The 22,199-nt window shown below is 32.6% G+C and overlaps 1 protein-coding gene across 4 annotated transcripts in view; it reads left to right on the top strand.

The window, feature by feature from the left end:
- LOC129803504 (long-chain-fatty-acid--CoA ligase 4) overlaps positions 1-20,578 on the top strand; it is a 53,304-nt gene extending 32,726 nt beyond the window's left edge. For all 4 annotated transcript variants that reach the window (XM_055850111.1, XM_055850110.1, XM_055850112.1 and 1 more), the window contains 6 exons: positions 377-1,022; positions 5,848-6,182; positions 6,291-6,603; positions 6,720-6,983; positions 13,136-13,411; positions 13,485-20,578. In XM_055850111.1, the coding sequence (XP_055706086.1) occupies positions 377-1,022; positions 5,848-6,182; positions 6,291-6,603; positions 6,720-6,983; positions 13,136-13,411; positions 13,485-13,639 (1,989 nt within the window). In that variant the 3' untranslated portion in view covers positions 13,640-20,578. The remainder of the gene's footprint in view (positions 1-376; positions 1,023-5,847; positions 6,183-6,290; positions 6,604-6,719; positions 6,984-13,135; positions 13,412-13,484) is intronic.
- Positions 20,579-22,199: the final 1,621 nt, after the last annotated feature.

The following is a 22,199-nucleotide window of genomic DNA, read 5'->3' as shown; positions in this document are numbered from 1 at the left end:
ATTGTTATCTTCTGCAAGGAAAATATTTCAAAAATAGGGCTAAAAATTTCGTTATTTTTTATTTTCTCAATTCCTTGTTCGAATTCTAAGAAACTTACGACATTGAAGAAGGTCTATGGAAGCTATCTATAGAAAAAAATTTGAGCCGCTATCTTTTTTTTATCTTGGAAGATGTTGAATTTTGAATTTTTCGATTTGTTACTTTTTGCCCCACCCCAACCAAATATTTAATTCAGAATCGGTAACTTTTAATTTTACTTAAGTATTTTACTTTATAAACTACTTGAATCCGGCTTATTTGTAGTGTGTATAAACGTGAAAAAAATTCTCTCTTGTCCACTCATGCAATTTTCTTTTGCCATGATTGTATTTGTAGGCAAAACCAATTAGCCAGGATGACAGCCAAATAACATATCGAACGGTTGATCCACCAAAAGAAGTGCATGTTAAAATGCTACAATTGGGCTTAGATACACTAGAAAAGGTGTTTAAGTATGTGGTGAAGATTCACACGACAAAACGATGCCTGGGTACAAGGCAGATTCTGGGTGAGGAGGATGAACTCCAGCCAAATGGACGTGTATTCAAGAAATACAAAATGGGTGAATACAAATGGCGCAATTTCATTGAGACCGAGCAGGCGGCTATGTGTTTTGGCCGTGGTATTCGGGAACTTGGGCAGCAGCCCAAGACGAATATTGTCATCTTTGCCGAAACACGTGCCGAATGGCTTATTGCTGCCCATGGATGCTTCAAGCAGAATATCCCAATTGTCACGATTTATGCCACCCTTGGTGATGATGGCATTATTCATGGGATCAAGGAGACTGAAGTCAATATTGTTATTACATCACATGACCTTTTGCCCAAATTCAAGACACTCCTGCCCAGTCTACCCAATGTCAAGACCATTGTTTACATGGAGGATCAACTGCACAAGACAGATACCGTTGGATTCAAGGAGGGTGTTAAGATCATCTCCTTCTCGGAGGTTCTGAAAATGGGCACTGACAGCAAATACGGTAAGTCAGCTTATTTTTTATTTCTTTTAAATTAAGAGATACAAAATCTTCGAATAATGCCTTTAAATTAGTTGGAACTGAGATAAAATTTACAATTTTGTGCTGGAAAATTATTTTTTTTTAAATATACAGAAACTTGTTTCTCAATGTGAATTAATTATTCCAGCGAAAGAAGGTTATTCATTTCTTTAGCTAAATGAGGTAGATTGATAAATACCGAATAGAATTATAACCAGCAATTATCAGAATTGCAATGTTCTAGTTCAAGGTGAAGAAATTCTGGGTTAAGTGACAAAGTTGCACTAGATTATTACTCAAAATCACAAATAACTCAGCAGAATTGATAGTTAATGATATTTGTGATAAACAACATAGACAAACACACCCAGACATACACACACAATTTTAAATCTGGGATTAATCAGCGATTAAAAATTTAGAGGTCAATTGAACTTAGGCATTTTGATAAAGAATAGGAAATATGATTTTACTAGATGATAAAATTTGATTAAATAAATTTATTAATAGAATTTTTGGATTTTTGTTAGCTCGATAGATTGAAAGAATTTCTTAGAACTAAATTATCTGTGGTGCTTAAAGTGATTTAAAGTTAAAGATCGCGTAAGCTCAGTCAATTTCGTATCATATCGAACCTAACTGACTGTCATTTTATTTCGATTTAGGGTGAAAGGAACATCTATTGACACTTTAAGAACTCGTGTCAGGACCTATTGACACCCTACTCTGTACCATTTGGAATACGAAATTGAACATTTATCCTTATCTAAAATCGTAAATTCATGAAAAAACGCCATATTAACTTACATTTAGATACATTAAATAAATTTCAACATTTTGATAAAAGTGCCATTAGGAGTTCCCTGTCGAAGAGGTGTTCATTCGACCCTACTACCAGAAGGATCAAATACAAATGGTTTTTGTTTAATTGTGAATTAATTTAAATTAATTTAATTAAAATGTATTTCTTTAAATGGGACTGTAAAGAAAAGAAGTTCATTAATTAAAAAAAATTATATTTCCTTTAAAAGAAGAAATTTCTATCATAAACGCAAATCACTTTAATTTACTTCTTGAGCTTTTTATGATTTAAAAAACTACATGATACTTTTACATTTATTTGGAATGCTTTAGGTCCTAATTAAACTTCTTAAAGTGATTCTTATTACGCAATGAATTAATCTTTAAATTTAATTAATTTATTTTACTGCTCGAACTCAAAGATAGAGCAGTTTATAATTGACTTTTTCAACTAGTCACCGTCCTGTAGGGGAATTCTGTAATTTTCGTGGCATTGTCACGCGTGAGTTCGAAAAATGACAATATCAATCGAACTTTTTTTGTCATATCATATGAGTTCGAAAATGCAATTCATTGATTTTTTAATAAAATTGCTTTTGATGATTTTATGAAAAAACAGTACGTCTTGGTGGATTTGTTTAACAAAATTCATTATCATTTGAATTGCCAGAAATCTCAAATATGTGACTTCCGACAATGCCACGTGAGCTGAAATGGCAATGTCACGGCTACAGAATCGCATTTTCGAAAAAGCTCTCTTAAGATTCGAACCTAATTTGTCATATGGCATTGCCAGAGCGTTACAGAATTCCCTTCCTGGAGCTCAAAAGGTAAAAAATATGAACACCTGGGTATGAATTCTGAGATGCGTGAGTTTTTCACGTGAGAAACTCACGGCTTTTAGATTGTCTTTTGTAAGAGTTTCATTAAGTTTTTATGTGAACCGTCATGTGAAACACTTACAGTACTTAAGAATGCGCAGTTAAGTTTTACGAAAGCGTCACAAAGCCTTAACTAAAGGTGATTTCAGAGCCGTGAATTTCTTACGTGAATAACTCACGCATCTCAGAATTCATACCCTGGTCCTGGGTGACCCCCAATAAAAAAAAACAATATCTCTTGACGTTTTTTCTTTTCTTTTTACTCCACCCCAGTCCATCCCTCCAAAACCATGTTTATTTCGAAAATGACTCCTACGATTTCATTTATTTTTCGATATGTTTTGGTGGTGGTCCAGGCGAACATTACGTCTAAAGACACCTATGGCCTAAAAAATCGGCATCTTGAGTTTTTGAAGATCAAAATTTAGCTACTCTAGAGGGCCTATATTTCAACCGATTTGGTTAAATTCGGATTTTATGGAAAGATCTTGAAACTTCCAACTCGATTGCATCAGTCACAATCGGTAATGAATCGGATAAGGTACCCATAAATGTCCTATCTTTTTTAAATAATTCTTTTTTTTCTATCCGTAAACTTGTTACCAACCAACCGGTAAGAGATACGAACTTTCGGTCTTCGATGACCCCCCCTCCCCCCATAAGTTGACCCAAGGATCATTATTATGATTTTTATTTTCCCCCTACCCCGCTTCATCCTCTCCGCAAAACAATGTTTTTGGTTTATTTCGAAAACGGCTCCTACAATTTCTTTTATTTTTGGATATGTTTTGGAGGTGGTCCAGGTGAACATTTCCTCCAAACATACCTCTAACCAAAAAAAAATCGCCATCTTGATTTTTTAAGGTCATACTTTAACCCTTTAACTCTTTCGCGTCTTTAGGGTAATGTCATGACTCGGGGAAAAAATTTTTTGGGTATTTACATTAATTGAAATCTATCTGTTCGTGCACGACATCATAATAGAAGGATGTAAGATTCTTGGCTCATTTTCTCAGGACTCCAGTTAGATTTCAATTAATGTAAATAGCCAAAAAGAAACTTTTTTCCCCAGGTCATATATGACCCTAAAGACGCGAAAGAGTTAAGGACGAGAGGGTCAAAAATTGGGGGTCAGAAAAATTCATTTTTTCTGACTTCTTGAAACAAGACAGGACTTTAAATGGCCGTAGAAAAAATTTCATTTTTGGGTCACCGATGACCCAATCGTCCAGATGGCATACTTTTTAACCGATTTGGTTACATATGGATTTTTGGAAAGATTTTGAAATCAGATCCGTAAATGACTTATCTTTTTCGTATTTACATTTTACTGCTCGAATTCCACGGAGATAGCAGTATAATGCCTCGATTTTTTCGCCCCGCCCCCTCCCCCAAAAATTTTCACCTTCCACCCCCGAAGACTACTTTTGTCAACAAATCTTCATGTTTCAGACAATTTCCGAGAAATGTCGTCACGCTGTTTGTCCGTCTGTCCGTCCGGCTGTCGCCAGCTCTTGCGGCCAAACGATAAGAGATAGCGACTTGGGACCTAAGGGGGACCCCCCATAAGTTGACCCAATGATCGTTAACATGCCCCTCATTTCCCCCACCCATCTCTTTCCCCTCCAAAACTATGTTTTTTGTGATTGCTTGAAAACGCTTCGTGCGATTTTTTTCTCTTTTGGATATGTTTTAGAGATTACCCAGGCGGACATTTCGTCCTTAGACGAAAATGCCATTGAATCATTCCTAATTACGGTTTTTCAAGGTCAAAGGTTAAAAAGACACTAGAGAGCGCATTTATCAAGCGAATGGGGTCATGTTTGGGCTAGTTGGAAAGATCTTGGAATTTCCTATAAAACTGAATCGATTCCAATCGGTTCTGAACCGGTAATTAATCGGTTCTTAGCCGATAACTAGTTTTTATCCGAAAATCGATACTTTAACCCATTCAGTCAATGTACTAGAAATACTTGAGATAGAATGTTCATATTTTGGGATTAGTTTCTTACAGCTTAATAGATGATTTTTTTGAAAAGAATAAATTTTTACCTATTATGGGGGCGCGGGGAGTCCCTGTCAAACACACGTCTTAACGGTCACTGAATTTAAATTCTGTGCATTAATTCATTACAAACTCTATTGATTTAGATAGAGTAACTATCCAAGAAAACAAATTGGCAACTAGAATTCAAATTAAGAAAGAGGAAAGACGCCAATTTAAACAAATTTGACGGGATGTCGAATTTTATGTTCGCCATTTTGAGCAAAAATTTTGCATGACCTTCCGCGAAGCGAGAAAAGAACAACAAAATGTATTTCTATCTCTGTCGGACTATTTTTTTCAAGTAATTGAATAACTAGTGTTACTAAAAATCTATTCCCGACAACAATTCGGATAAAAATTGTCCAGAAATAAATCATCTAAAATCACTCAATTTGCGTATGATGTATAATACCATGGTAAGAAATGGGATAAAAACAATTTTGGAGTTTGAATGATATATGAATCCGTTCAAATCGGTTGAGAACCGGTAAATAGTAAATGATGCGAAAGTATACTTCTGATGTATTTAGCATCAAAGTCATGGGTTCGAGCGCTTTGCAAAGCCTGAGACGCTTTGTAACATCTTATTCTTAGACAGTTTATCTCTCGAATCAAACTTAAATATTTCTAAACTTAATTTAAATTTCTTCACAAATTACACACGAGAAAAAATTGCATTGGTTGGTTAATTCTGCCCCGGTCTCCCTAACGAAACTTCTGTCATGCGAAGTGTGAAATTCTTTCACTGTGTTTAAAATAATTTCCTTTCTTAGTACTTTCTGGAAGTATTTCAAAGGTTTTAGAGAGATTTGAGTGAATTAGGGTAAAATGGAGTCACTTGAAATCATTTCTAATTTGGAATTTTGAGATTTTCTCACTTTTCTTCTTCTTGCTCTCCTGTTTTCTCTATTTCGTGGTCTTCCTTTTCTCTTTGCTCGTCTGAAACAGTAGTGAGGAAATCTTAAAGCTCCAAATTGGTAATGATTCTAAATTATCCAATTTTAGCTTAGCTGTTCTAATGTAATTTTAAAGTTTCATAGAGAAATTTCCAATTCGGTGTTTTTTTTTTGCTCTTCAGAGGGAGTCCCTCCTGAAGCCGATGACACAGCTATCATAATGTACACATCGGGATCAACTGGAACACCAAAGGGTGTCCTTCTTTCGCATCGTGGTTGCATTGCAACTATGAAAAATTTCTGTGATAGTGTCAAAATCTACCCAGATGACATTCTCATTGGATTCCTGCCACTAGCCCACGTGTTTGAACTGATTGCTGAGAGCGTCTGCCTCCTCACGGGTGTCCCCATTGGATATTCCACACCATTGACTCTGATTGACAGCAGCAGTAAAATTATGAAGGGTTGCAAGGGGGATGCTTCAATCTTGAAACCGACATGCATAACTTCTGTTCCGGTAAGTGAATTTTTATTGTGATTTCTTTTTTCTGCCAGGGTAGAAGGAGTTACTAAAGATGGTAACTAAAGATAGATTATTGATTGAAAAAAAAATGTCAATTTGCAGCTAATTTTGGACAGAATATCCAAAGGTATCAATGACAAAGTGAATGCTGAGCCACCTTTCAAGAAGGCTCTCTTCCGTTTTTGCTATGGATACAAAGCAAAGTGGCTGAAACGTGGCTACACAACACCCCTCACGGACAAATTGATCTTTAAGAAGGTGGCTAAACTCATGGGTGGTCGTGTTAGAGCTGTCCTATCGGGCGGTGCTCCTCTATCACCGGACACCCATGAACAGATTAAAGTTTGCCTGTGTGTTGATGTAATTCAGGGCTATGGATTGACAGAGACAACTTCCGGAGCTGCTGTTCTCGATAGTAAGTGTTGGCTTTCTCTGCGAGTAAATGCACGAGGAAATTAGCGTTTCATTGTTAAAGATTTGTGATTTATATATTTTTTTTGTGCCTTTCTTGTGCACCTTCTCCTTCTGCAGAATGGGACATGACATTTGGACGTGTTGGAGCACCATCGACAATGTGTGATATTCGTTTGATAAACTGGGAAGAAGGAAATTACCGAGTTACCAACAAACCCTATCCACAGGGTGAAATTGTTGTTGGTGGAGAAAATGTATCCCAAGGATACTACAAATTGCCAGGAAAGACTCAGGAGGACTTCTTCGAGGAGGACGGCAAAAGATGGTTCAAAACCGGAGACATTGGTGAAGTTTATCCCGATGGTGTACTTAAAATCATCGGTAAGTTTCTCTTCTTTTTGCCTTTTGTTTTTATTGGGAATTTATAATGAAGTAAAATTGCTAGAAAAAGTTCATTTAAGACAGCTCGAAGCGAAGAACAAAGTTTTAGTGATGACAAGATTAAGCAGAAGTTGAGAATAAATTGAGTTGAAAATAGATAATTATTATGATGAATATTTAATACAAATTTCACATGACACATTAATGAAATGTGTAATTTAAATTTATAATTTGCGAACTTTTTTCTAGATGACTAATTTATTATGAAACATTCATAATAATAGGTTAAATGAATAGACAATAAAATTCCATTAATAGCAAGAGACTGAATTAATTTCGTCATATTTAAGCACATGAAGTTATTTTTGAAAAAAACTATTTCCAGACGCTTTAACTTTGACAGAAGATTCAACACATTAAGTTAATATGTTTCTGAAGAAAATTACATAAATTTGCTCCTTGAGTCTTCTACAATGTTACTGTTTATTGAAATTCCTCTACATATAATTTGAAAACTTCTTAAATACAAGAAAAGTACGCGAGTGTAAAATACTGCTATTGGAAACATATTAATCCAAATGGAGACAAAGAAAGTTTCTAATTGGAGACAAACAGTGAAACCGCGACGAAAATCTTCCAAAACCTTGTTGAGTTGCTCTTGACTGCAGGATTTGTTCTTATTCCTGTTTTTTTCTCCTTTCCCATCTAAAACAATAAGAAAATCTCTCCAAAAAAATTATATTTCCGGGGTTTCCTATTGAAGCATTTGCAGACACTTCAGAAAAACCCTGTAAACTGCCACAAAATTAGCAAAATATTATAAATTAAAGTACAGTTCCCTCAAAATCCCATGCCCTGTGCATCCCTAGACCATATGACAAAGCAAGGAATTATTAGATTTGAGTAAGTGGAAGAATTAATTTAAAAAGAAAAAGAAAATAAAGAAATGCTCTTTCCCGCCCAGCCACTGAGAAAGGCTTGGAGACTGAGCCGAAAGCTTTGGGAAGAATCGTTGTTTTTCTGAGCTGCCCTATATCCCCGACGCTCACTTATTAGCACTTAATTTAACTAAAATTAGCCAGAAATATGACATAAATGTTAAACAAAACGAATAAACAACAATCATTTTATTGTGTTTTTCATTGGAAAACATGGTCGATCACTGAGAAAAAAAGAGGCTGCGATTAACTTTTTTTCGTCATAACTTTAACACATTTTTTGGGTATAAAAATATATCAACATTTTTTAATGTTAATTTTACACCTTTTAAGAGTAAAATCAACATGAAAGAAGGGCAACTTTAACCCATAATACACCTAAAAAGGGTAATATTTACACCGTTTTCGGATCAATACTACAGGATAAAATTAATATTTCCGGAATGTTATTTTGACTTTTTCGGATTTCTCTCAGTGATCGATGAAAAATTCGATGGTGAAAAGGTACACTTTTAATATTTCTGAGAAACTAACAAATTAAAATTTGTGAATATGAATGGATTTTCGCTTTATTTGGAGCAAAATTAACTAAATAATGAAACTGTGGTATAGAAAATATATAAATATATTAGCGAAAAATTTCCATTTGGAGCAGGTTTTGAATTAGCTTAATTTACCCTATATACAGAAAATATTTGGTAAGAAAATTTCACTAGAATATTCCAATAGTGCTATGAGAGATGTCCGTTATGAAGTCAAACTCTTATATAAACTATATTTTATTTAATAACAAACTTTTAAGTTCAATATACTTAGTAAATATTTATGAGCGAGAATATGAATTTATAACATTAGCATTATCATGAATGTGAGGAAGTTTGTTAAAGTTTTGACACATTTGACGGAGCCGTCTTTTGGAAAAGTGTAGCACTTTCTTCAAAACTTCGTAAATTCAAAGTTTGAAGCGAGCCAGTTTTCAAGTTGCATTTGATGAAATTGTGACAAAGAAACTATTCTAAATTTTAATAGGGTGAGGTTGGGCTACTTTGAAAATGCAATTTTTTTTTGCATATTGTTGCGAACCTGCTTTAAGGCATACTCTGTCTAGAGGATGCTGCACGGTGCTCTTTAGGGGGTAAATGCCGTGCTTTGGATGAATTTAAATTTACCCCTATAATTCATGTGAGCAACTCATACTCGCAATGAAGTAAATCGAGTATTTGTGCTTTCATAGTTAAGTTTGTGCTTGGGTTATCATCCGCGCTCGAGTGAGTAAATAAGTGTAGCAACTATCCTACTTGCGCATCTTTTCACCCTGTCATTCTAGAACGCGAATTCCCTCCTCTGTGCGCTGATAAGCTGCACGAGATTCCCGTGGTATATTACGTTAAAAAATGAATAAATATATGAACATTAATTTGTCTATAATTTTGGACACTTTCATTGTAATTTTTAACAGCTGATATTTCGTAATAGAACTCCAATTCTTCGCCCATTTCAAGAACCCAACTTACCAAGTCCTCCCCTATGTATGAGAAGGAATTGTAAGATGTTCCTAAAAGCCCGGAACGTATTTCCTTGCCGTTCGCAATAAATATTTAGTTGGAATATACTATTCATTAAATTTCTTTGTAATGTCCAACTTTATCTTCAAATTGTCCAAAATTACAGGCTGTCCCAAATTACAAGAATTTCCTCTATTTATAAAAAATAAGTCTAATTTATAAACATCTAAAACGGTAAAAGTAAAATGCAAAATGTTCATTAAAATTTCACTGCTTTTAAGGGTCTTAATTACTGGTTAAAATTGATTTTTTGTTGGTCTTTTTTAATCTATATCACTGTTCCTTTTCGCAGTGCCCTGAAAAATCCGCATTTAAAGGATGTTAGGACTATTTCGCGGAAGAGCAATATGACTCAAATACACTCAGTCCCGGCATTAGGTCCTTTGAGATTATGCACATACAATTATGCAAGTTTGCCTGTCATTTGGAGTCAATTTATGAAATAATTTTTGAAATACGCCTGAATGTATACTAGGGTAAATTAAGCTAATTCAAAACCTGTTTCAAATGGTAACTTTTCGCTACTCCAAATGGAAATGTCATTGTTTTCACGATAAATACAGTACTAAATTATTATATTTATATATTTTCTATACCTCAGTTTCATTATTTAGTTAATTTTGCTCCGAATAAAGCGAAAATCCATTCTTATTCACAAATATTAATTTATAAATTTCTCAGAAAAATTAATAATGTACATTTCACCATCAATTTTTGAAATAATAAAAATTCTGATAATAAAAATGAATAACATTTTTATTATCAGAATAAATACAATTTTTCCGATGATACTCCTGACTCTCGAGAGGTAATTGGTCTTTAGAGACTTACAACATTTATCATAATTCTTAGAAAATATATGTGACGCTTAAATACCCAAATAATTTTTTAATATTCTAATATTTAAAGTTTAAATTGTATTTAGAATTTAAAACGAACTCAAAGTTAGTTTGGAAAAATGGATTAAATTATAAACATTTATATTTACACTAACACAAAATTGCGATATTTATTTTATTTGATATGAAGGATATGAAGCAATATAAGTACAACATTCAATCTTCAACAAACTACACCAAAATCTAAATTATATTGGTATTTGAATTAAAATTAGAATGTTTCTTCAAATTCTTAAAATATTATAACGAATCCCAATTTTAAATACGCGCCATAAATGACCTGCTAATTGCGTTTTGCCTACTTTTCGGGGAATAAAGTCAGACTGAAAAATGCGTTAATTAGGGTTATTTCACTTTTCGCCACACCAAATATGTCTCCGCCATATTCGCCATCCAGTCAATTTTGACTGGTTATTTCGTGAATTGCCCCTCAGGAATAAGAACAAATCCTGCACTCAGGAGCAACTCAACAAGGTTTTGGAAGCCTTTCTTCGTGGTTACACTTACACTGTTTGTCTCCAATTACAAACTTTCCCTTGTCTCCATTTGGATTAATATGTTTCCAATGGAAGCATTTTACGCTCGCGTATTTTTCTTGTATTTAAGAAGTTTTCAAATTAGGGTAGAGTCATTACTTTTCGCCACCATTAAGCTTTAGGGGCCTCGTCAGGTGATATTTTTGTCAGACTAAAATGAATTTTTGTATAAAGATACTTTGAAGCAATATCTATCTATATATCTAGGATACGTCTGGAGAATTTTAGAGAATCTCATTGAAAAATATGCATTTTCCCCAATTATGCTTGTTTCAGTACTTTTCGCCACCTGTTTTAAAACGAATTTCAATTAATTAAGAGACGTAATAACGTATTGGGATATTACAACAGAACATATTATGAGTGTTGAAATGCTACTTATTCTTAAATGCCTTAAATTAGTTGTTTTATATTAGGTGGCGAAAAAGTGCTTACATGGCGAAAAGGGCTGACTCTACCCTATATCTAAAGAATTTTCACTAAACAGTAACATTCTAGAAGAGTTAAGGAGCAAATTTATGCAATCTTCTTCATAAAATATTAACTTAATGTGATGAATTCTCTATCAAAGTTAAAGTGTCTGGAAATGGTTTTGAATTAGGACATTAATTTACCCTATTTTACGACGTGGGAAATTTAAAAACATTTTGCTACTTTTTCAGAACAAAACTTTAATTTCTTTTATTAAGATAAATTTTTTAAATATTCTAACCATTTATTGAAGAACTCTGGCCAAAAAGTACTGTTTGTTAATGCATTACTTTTAAACAATTGAATCTTTTTGTTTAAACTACTTTTACTCCGCGCGAAATTCGTTCTACGGCGATTTATTCAAAGGAGTGCCCCTGCGGTTATGCAAATTCTCTCAATGCGTAATGCCATTTCCGCGTTGTTTTTTCGGTCCCGAAAATGTGCATAATATCAGGATTGAGTGTATAGTGACCATAAGTTAAAAACGCATTAAATAAAGTTGACACAAAAACATCCTTTTTGACAAACTTTTTTTTTGTTAAATATTCCATTGCAATTGATTCGAATTTATCTTTCTAAGCTAAATAGGGTAAGGGCTCATAATTTTGGACAGTCTGCTTATAAGCATCGATGTTCCAAGTTTGAAGTGCGACATTTTCAATACTAATTGAATTTTTTTGTTACTCTCTTTTTAGAAGGGTTGTTTAGAAACTTGGCAAGCTATTTATCGTCTCATTTTTACTAAAATTAGTTTTAATACGTTTAAAAATGAATTGATATGTAGAGGTGAATTTGACTCTAATTTTGGACAACTTTGTTATTAATTTGGACAACTTGGTTGTATATTTGGACAGCTAATCCGCCTCAATAGGATGCCCATTGTTCTTCATTTCATGAATCAATCTTACCGAATCCTCTTCCTGTTCATGTAAGGGAAACGTAGAGTGTCACAAGAAGCCCGGAAAATTTCCATATCATTCATTAAAATTGAGTTGACTTCGATACTCCAAGTACGTGCGGATTCGCTAATTCCCTGTCCTTTCCGGGAGCCTTTCAAGGTTTTTCTCGCTACATCTCTTTCGTAGAGATGATGCTCCTTTGTTTCTCCAAGTATTTGTCCAACCTAATCATCACAAAAGCTAAAACTTTACGAAATTTCGTGAGAAAAACACCTGTCCAAAATAAGGAGTATCACCTCACTGGTAATTGTCTTAAAAAATTTCCCATTTTTCACACGAAAAATCTAATTCACGAGGCAAATCTCACTTCAGATCAAATGTACACATCACCTCTAACGTAAATCAACACAATATTCAATGAATATTCAATAATAGCACTCAAAAAAGCGAAGAAACATTCTTAGTACTTCACCACAGCTAAATAAGACTGAAGTAAACACAAAGTCCTGTCATATTTCTCGTAAGCAATTGCTCACACTGAATTTTCAATAAAGCAATTTCAACTCAAATCATATTCAAAATTTAACGTATTTAGTGTTAAAATCTTCCAAAAAGAACAAATATTTAGATAGAATTCATTATTCATCAAATATTGGAATAAAAATCCATCATTTTAATCAATTTATTTATAGTGTTCAATTTTATCCTCAAAGTGTCCAAAATAAGAAACTGGACAAAATTATGAGCCTTTCCCCTATTTAAGTTTATGTTCTATTAAAATTAATTTCATTTAATATAATTTAAATGGATTAAATGGAAAATGTTCAAAAATGTTTTGTTGCAGATCGCAAGAAGGACTTGGTGAAATTACAAGCAGGAGAATATGTCTCTCTGGGAAAAGTTGAGGCTGAATTGAAAACGTGTCCAGTGGTTGAGAATATTTGTGTCTATGGAGATCCAACGAAACAGTACACAGTGGCTCTTGTTGTGCCCAGTCAGAAGCATCTGGAAGAGATTGCACTGAAGCAGGGCATCTCGAATCTTCAATTTGAAGATCTCTGTTCGTCACCCGTCATGGAAAGGGCCGTGATTAAAGAACTGGCCGAACATGCCAAGAAATGTGAGTTTTACAAGGTTTTTTTTTTCGTTTGGAGTGATTGGAAAAATTGGGGAATTTCTTTTTTTTTAACCAGGTAAACTTGAGAAATTCGAAGTGCCCGCCGCTATTACACTGTGCAAGGAGGTTTGGTCTCCGGACATGGGCCTCGTGACGGCAGCTTTCAAGCTGAAGCGAAAAGATATCCAAGAGAGGTATCAGCATGACATCAATCGCATGTACGCCTCATGAAATACACCCAAACAGTCAATTCGCAGGCGCAATTGAGATGAGGTGGATTGCGCAACAAATTAGAATGTTTTTGTTTTTAAAAAAGGTAGGATGAAGGAGGTGATGATCAAAGTGAAGTGAATTATTTAATTTATTCGATCTTAACTCAGTGGCTAATGCTTCACTGATTATTTGACCTCAAAGAACAATTAAAGAGAAAATTAAAAAAAGAGGACATCACGCAAAAATAAAAGACCGGCCCAAGCACTTGCAAATTACCCCACAAAAAAATTATTTGCTATTTCTATTCTTTTTTTTTATTTTAGTCAAAAAAAAAACTCAAAGAACAAGTTTTTTTGCGTTCTTGTTCTTTTTTTTACTTTGCAATAAGCATGGATTTTATTTAAAGATTTATTTGAATTATTTTGTCATAAGTGATACCCATGAATAGATTTATCGTGATCAGCAAAAAAAAACACCCAAAAAAACTTGAGAGATAATTCCATGAAATGGTATTTATATCAATATCATTTCAAGGGATTTAATATAAAAGAAGATACCCTTATCGCAATTTCTAATCAGTTTTCTGTAATATACAAAAAAATCGTTTCTATATTAAGTCAATATTTACTTAATTATAAATTAAATGCAAAAGAAAGAAGCGTAGAAAAGTAAAAAAAGAAAAACATGAATTCTTTCATGATGAAAGAAAAGTAAATATTAAAAAAATGATACACCGAAAATAAGCAAATTTTTCTATAATAAAAAAAACCTAATAGAATGCAATAAAAAATCTTTGAGAAATTAGAGGTCAAAGAAAACATCTATAAAAGTTACCTTCTAATTTATTTGTGTAAATTGGCTATTTTGTAATGTAAACTGCAAAAATCCATTCTAGTGAATTTTTTTTTTTAAATAATCTGTAGTAGAAAATGGGAAAAAAACTATTACTGTGTATTATAAAGTGGAAAAAAAATAAAAAATTTTCCCAAGTTTATTTACCATTTATTTTTTCTTTTGCAAAAATCTTGCAACATTTTCAAACACGGGAAAATATTAGAGAAATTGTAGACATTTCGTAGCTTTATGGGAGGAAAAATGAGGATTTTGGATCTAACTTTATTTTAATACGAACAATTTTTTATTTATTTTTTTAAATTGGAAATAATTTTTAAGCATTTTCTTAATGCGCTGAATGGGATATGACTTTATAGCGTGCGATTAACTTTTTTCTTCGTAATTTTAACACTTTTTAGGTGTAAAAAAATATTAAAATTTTTTAATGTTAATTTTACACATTTTTAAGGGTAAAATTAACATGAAAAAGGGTAACTTTAACCCATAATACCTACACTGAGAAAAAAAGGGGAGTGCGATTAACATTTTTTCCTCAGTAATGTAACACTTTTAAGTGTAAGAATATATCTACATTTTTAATGTTTATTTTACACCTTATTAAGGGTAAAATTAACATGAAAAAGGGTACCTTTAACCCCTAATACACCTAAAAAAGGTAATATTTACACCGATTTCGGATCAATAATACAAGGTAAAATTAATATTTCCGGAATGTTATTTTAACTTTTTCGGATTTCTCTCAGTCAGTGACATTACACGAAATCCTTGTAAATCTTAAATTAAAAGTTAAATTAGGGGAAACCGGGGAAATTCGGTCAGGAAATGAAGAAAATGTTTTTTTTTGGAATTCTTGACTATTTCAGTAAAAATGGAGATATAAACTTTTGCTCAATATTTCTTGTAAGACAAATTAAAACATCCCCGTCCATCCATTAGTCCGTTTTGTTAAACGGAAAAATGGATCTTGTGCAAAATTTGTCAAAAGGATGTTATTTACCTATTTGACAAAATTTTTGTCTCAGATCTTACATGGAGAATACATCCTTTTGACAAACTTTTAACAAGAACCAGTTGACCGCCGATTTGACAAAACTTTTCCATTTTCTCTATAGAAGAACATCCTTTTGACAAACTTTTTTGTTAATTTGACGAAACTCTTTGTCACATTTTACAAAGACAGTCTTTGTAAAATGTGTCTTTGTCTCAACAAAGACAGTCTTTGTTGAGAATCCGATGAGAAAAGTGTCCAGTAAAAAAAGTCCAAAACGCACTAAGTGTAACAAAAACCTTTGTGACAAGGTCTTTTCCAATTATTTTCATACCTGAGGAAGGAGGAAATCCCCTCCGAAACGTCGGTTTGAGAAAGTAAAGGAGAAGAAACCAAAGGTCATTTCCGTGTTGCAATTATCATTAGATTCAACGGTATTTTCGTAGATGGACGAAATGTTCGCCTGGGTAATCTCTAAAACATATCCATAAACGAAAAAAATCGCACAACGCGTTTTCGAGCAATCCAAAAAAAAACATAGTTTTGTAGGGGAAGGGGAGAGGTGGGGGGAAAATGAGGGGCATGTTGACGATCCTTGGGTCGACTTATGGGGGGGTCCTGCGAAGGTCCCAAGTCTCTATCTGTAACCGTTTGGCCTCTAGAGCTGGCGACAACCGGACAGACGGACAAACAGCGTGACGACATTTCTCAGAAACCGTCTGAAACGTAAAGATTTGTTAAAAAAAATTGTCTCCGGGAGATGGAAGGTGGAAATTTGGGGGAAGGGGAGTGAAAAAATCGAGAGATTACTGCTCTCTCCGTGGAGTTCCAGCAGTAAAAATTCTAAATTTGTCATATAACAATGTGATACGGTTACAGCCGTTACAACATTCCCCTAATGGTCAAAATCGTTCGACTTTGCTGAACGACCTCCTGTAAAATCTAAAAAATATATCATTCAATAAATCTCTTGAAATTTACGAAAAAAAAACACATAGCGTAAGTGTGCCAAATTTCGGCATAGTTGCATGCAAGCGCCAAAGTCTCAAGTTTTAAATGCTATATTATCAATACAAATTGAATATTTTTATTACTTCTTCTTAAGGAGTGTTGCTTGGAACCTTGTAGATAATTTATCGTCTTTATTTACTCTAAAATCATTCTTAATACATTTTAAAATAAATAAAAATGTTGACATAGCTTTGGTGCCTTATTTCGGCCACCTTCATTATCAAAATTCTTTGCCCATCGGCAATTCTTCAAATGTCTGTTTCACATCATCTCGTTTGTCGAAGCTACATTTTTTGTTATTCTTTTACATTGTATAATCTATAGAGTATGTAAAAACTAAAAATTCATGTAAATTCGAGGAACAAAAAAGATGGCCGGAATTTGGCACACTTACCCTAGCTGTTTGTTAAAAAAAGTCTAGAATTTTGGGTAGGGATTATTGAGTTAACTTGCAGCACAAACATGAGATTTCGTCACTTGCGTCAGCATTTGTGGTAACCTAACCGTACATATTTTTCAGGACACTACTTATTGTAATTTTAAACACTCTTTAGTTGATCTTCTTTGAGTAATTACAGAGAAGCCTTAAAAATTCCAGTCGGCAAAGTTAGTATCTCATGTCAAGCTTAGGGGGAAATGGGGCAGATTTGGAATTGAGAAGTTTTTCCTATTTTTAAATGGAATTCAGCCTTATCACGATGTAATTTAGCTTCTTAATCTATGGAGAAAAAAGTGCCCCACTTCCCCCTATAAACAATCAATGCTTAAAGATGATTTCTGCATCTGAAAAACTAAAAAAATATTACTAAAGTAGATTCAAAACATTGTTTATTCAAAATAATTTTTTTCTTGTCCAAAAACAAATAATGCCCAATGCACAATAATTTTTGTTTTGTAAACATGTTTTCGACATTTCAATGAGAGTGAGTGAGATCTAGATCTAGTCATCTCGCTCATTCTCATAGGAAACTTTGAAAACATATTTACAAACAAAAGTTACTGTGCGCTCAAGATGAATAAAAACAAATAACAAAGTAATAAGGTGGGCCAGATCGGGTTGGTGATGACGTAGATACTTTTTGGAGGTTATGTCAAAAATCAGCTGTTCGTGACTCGCGCCAAAATTTCATGCGGCTACATTTCTATAAAATGTTGGGAATATATCAAAATTATTAGTTTAATTGTTAACAGTATTGACTATTTTTATTAATTAAACTAATATTTAATGTTGTTTCTGTTTTTCTCATACTTTTTGCCACAAAATTCCACTTGACAAAAATTATTTTCACGAAACCCGGCAGACCATACAGCATATGAGCAAATCACAAATGTGTCAGTCCATTCAATACTAATATATGTTCCTTGGAAAAATTCAGAATATGTAAAATAACACAGAATTCAAAGCATAAAAATCACATAGAATACCAAATTGATATAAAATGCCGAGTTTAGCCATTCTCAATAAAAAGATAATATTAATTTTCTCTAATTTCGTAAGACATCTACAACAGTTCAAAAGACTTATAAATCCATTTCCCCCATTAAAATTTCCGAATTTTTTGTGGTTTTGTGCTAAATTAAGAAAAAACACAAAAAAATCTTAAAATGAGTTTCCATTGATTTTATTAACAAAAAACTAATTTATTAAGTTATTTTTTTTTCAACACTTTAGCGAGAATTCTATCACACATACCAATATACTTTCTTCTAAAATCTATCAGGTACATCAGGTATGAGTTTTTTCAGAAAATTTTATTTAACTACCAAGAGAAATTCAAAAAAGAAATTTAAGGTGATATTTTAATTCTCAACTTATGATTCTTTCAGTACTATTTTAGGACTATTTTGGATCTTTACTTAATTTTTATCAATTATTTTTACATTTACAATTTTTTTGTGTTTTTTAGCCAATTTTCATGCCACGAAACCTATAAAATGTCATCACCTGATGAAGTTTTGCCAACGAGGGGAATAAATTAAGACAAAATTGGCATTTTCACGTCTTTAGCGAGTTTTTCTTTTTTTTTTTTTGAATATTGCAATACTTGAGAGATAAATATATACGATATTCGGAATTTTTAGAATTAATTGCGTTATTCTCATAATTTCTATTCTGGGTTACAACGTGACCTTATTTTGATAATTGTAGTCTGAATTGTGGTAAAGCCCATTCAATTGTTCATTCATTTATGATGTTATACTCTGTATAAAAAATGTGGTACTTTACCGCACTTTGGAATTAAATCCCAATATTCTGATTCTTGGTCTATTTTTTTTTATTTGAGTTATAAAAAGGTTAGCAAATAATTTTTCCACAAAGAGAAAGTTAATTAAATATTCTATACACTAGGGAAAAATCCTCTCAGCAGTTCACTCTAATACACTCATTGGAACTATCATTGTAGTGAAACAACCTATCAAAAAAATTAATTTTTCTGAAGTGTTACTTTTCCTTTGGAAATAAAATTGTTGGAAAAAACATTTCATCGAAATGGAAAATATAAAACGCGACGTAAAAAGAGAAATGTGGTGCTCCAAAACCCCATATATTTGATTGGCCAGTAAGGCTAGCCTTGCCTAGAAAGTTGTGATTTTTTTTCTGTGTAGTCTAGAATTTTTCAAAAAACTTAATAAAATTGAAAATTGACTGAGAAGTGTACAATATTGAATGCAATCTTTAAATATATTAGCTGCAAAATCAGATTAAATTTTAAAATTTAACAATAGAAAATCGATTTAAGGAAATTATTGAGTTCAATGGCATACTATGGACGATATGTTATCCTAGGCAATTTTAATATCATACCCAATGTGGTCATATTAGTAAAAATGTGTTTTTTAAAATCAAAATTTATCATATTATACTTATTTGAAGTTCATTAGCCGAGAAACAATAAATATATTTTCATTTATGAAGAAAATTAATTAATCTTTGCAAAATTATTCGATTCTTATTTTTCTATTACAAATGTTTGACAAATCTGAGTTGTCAACACTGTACCAGTCGGGTAAAAGTATCTACGTCACTGGCAGTTCGATTTGGCCCACCTTATACTTGAAACATCTTGCTGTGCGCTGGGCATAATAAAAAAAAGAAAACATTTTTGATTTTTCATATTAACTACAATAATATTATTTGATGTGATTGGAAACTTTTATTTTGCTCGTTGGTGACTGAATTTTGTATGATTGCAGAGTGAATGTGATAGAAATTGAGTCTGAATTTAGTTTATTATGTTTATGTCGTAAAAAAGCCCCCTAAACAAAAAAAATCACATTAATAGAAAGTAGTGGGAAGAGTAGAAATGATTATTAAAAAGAAAATGACGCTAAATTTTTTGTAAATACTTATATAATCTAAAAGGTTTTAGATTTGTTTTTCTTGTAAAAAAAATCCTCTTATGTGAGAATGTACTACGCAATAAATTAAGTGTAAAATGAAGTTTAAAATATTTGGTGATTTTCCTTATCAAAAAAAAAAGAATTGTGAAATTTTATTTAATAGAAAATCCTTCAAATTCTTTTACATTATAAATATGCCTTTTGAAAAATGCTTGTAGCTAAGACACACCACCATCGACTATTTTGAACTTAAGAGAACTCTTAACATCAAAATTTTTCATCGTCACAGAATAATCACTCAGATAAATATTTCAATGTATAAATAAATCATGTACTAAAAATTGCCTTCAATAGTTAAAGAAAAGTTCATATAGATCTACTGAGAAAACAAAGGGGAAGATAGCAGTTGAATTATATGTGGTCACAAGTCTTAACAATTACGTAAAGCTTAGTAAAAGAAAAAAAATGAATAAACAAAAACAAATTTTAAAAGTTTACGTGTAAAATAATTAAAAATCAATTACAAAAATTCAAAAAGAATTCATACTGAAGATCCAAAAAGAAAAACAAGTAGCAAGTAACGATAATCTTGGATATGTAAATAAAGGTTATTTAAATAAAATTTTACTAGGTCTACATTTTAGTGGATAGCAAAAAGAAGAAAAAAAAATCAACAAACTATAAATTATCACTTTATAAAAAAAAATGAAAAAAATGCATTGAAATGAATAAATGGAAAAACAAGTGAATATTATAAGAAAGATGTCTTTTAATTTCTTCCTCTGTACAAGACAGCAGGATTTAAAGCACGTCAATTGCGTGATCATTAATGGGGAGGAGAGATAAAAATCGGAAATATGTAACTGATCGGGAATGATGCGCAAAGATGATTCTTCAAGGTCGACTAACAATAGATCCCGCCAATTTACCCATCTTCCGAGACATCTCAAGGCGGCACAAATATAGCAAAAGTACGCTTTTTTTTGTCCTCCTTTGTCTCTAGTTCTTTTTTTTTCCTCTGGTGCCTTTAAACTCTTCGCAAAGATGAACAATCACGCATAAACATAAAATTCCTCCAAGCACAGTTTCTGCGGACATTCTTTTGTCCAACTCTGTGCGAAATATTGGAGATATTTATCTAATGGTAAACTCTTTCTTAATGAAACATTGAGGGCGTGGAAATAGTCAAAGAAAATGGTTAATATAATTTTTCTTTTTGCGTATAAAAATCCACAATACAGTTCTAGTTCGACTTTAACTCTTTCGTCTCTTTTGGGACTCTGAGTACCCAAAGAAGCATATGAATATTCTATGAAAAACAATGTTTTTTAATTATTCAGAATTGATAAAAATCCTATTCTTGTGGATGATTACAAACTATAAGGATGTCCAAATGTAAGATATTTTTTGTAGGACCTCAATTAATTCCTGAGCTTAGATATTTTTGATTAAAAAATGGTGAAATTGGCTTGCAGCATATGCTACGGTCCGGAAAGAGTTAATAATGGAATAGAATCTTTCAGTAAATTAGACGACAATTCAGGTAAGACTGCTTTAAGTGATATCTTAAAACAATTTCAGGGTAAACGATTGTGAACGAAAATTAACAATCGTTTTACAGATTTTAATTGCTGGCTCATAAATCATCTAAAAATTGAATAAGGATCGAATAGAGAGGTGCGGTATACCGTAGTAAGTAAGTAAGTAAGTACTAAGTACTTTAAGGATCGTAAGTAAACTTCTAAGTAAATTTAAGGATCGTCTTCACAGACCAGACATGATAGATCGGATCGATGAAGACCATCCTTAGGTGCTAGAATTATAAATAAGAGCTTAGGAACAGCAGGGGGCAAAATCACCCTATGACGTCAGTCATTTGCATTAACCCTTTAAGGACGATTGGAACACCGGTGTCCCATAAAGAAAATAATTTTTCCTGACTACCTAAAGTTATTTTTTTCCTTATGTCTGTACATAATTGTAAAGTAGAAGGCTGAAGGAATCTAGAATTTTTTTTTCAAGCCTCTAGCTATTTGCTATGTACTAAATATTTAAGCTCAAAAATGGCGAATTTTTAATTTTCAATTTCATAATTGATTTTATTTATTTTTTATAGTGGAAAGTGACCATGCTTGATACTGTAAAATGATGTCCAAGGTTTGTGATTTTTTTCTGATTAACACATAAACCGAAGCGATTCTTCCACTATGACAAAAAAATGTCTCACTTATTAGGTTCATAATCTAACCTCAAATAGTTCCTGGAAATCCTTAGATTTTCCTCAAGAAGAAAATGAAAATTCAGTGGCGACTTTTATACAAGTCGGGTCCGGGGCCTTCCTATATAATAATTGATTCGACAAATCGGAGGCCTATTTTCACT

This window comes from Phlebotomus papatasi, chromosome 2 (assembly GCF_024763615.1).
Source record: "Phlebotomus papatasi isolate M1 chromosome 2, Ppap_2.1, whole genome shotgun sequence".
Classification (NCBI taxonomy): domain Eukaryota; kingdom Metazoa; phylum Arthropoda; class Insecta; order Diptera; family Psychodidae; genus Phlebotomus; species Phlebotomus papatasi.
This window is presented reverse-complemented; position numbering and strand designations above follow the sequence as displayed.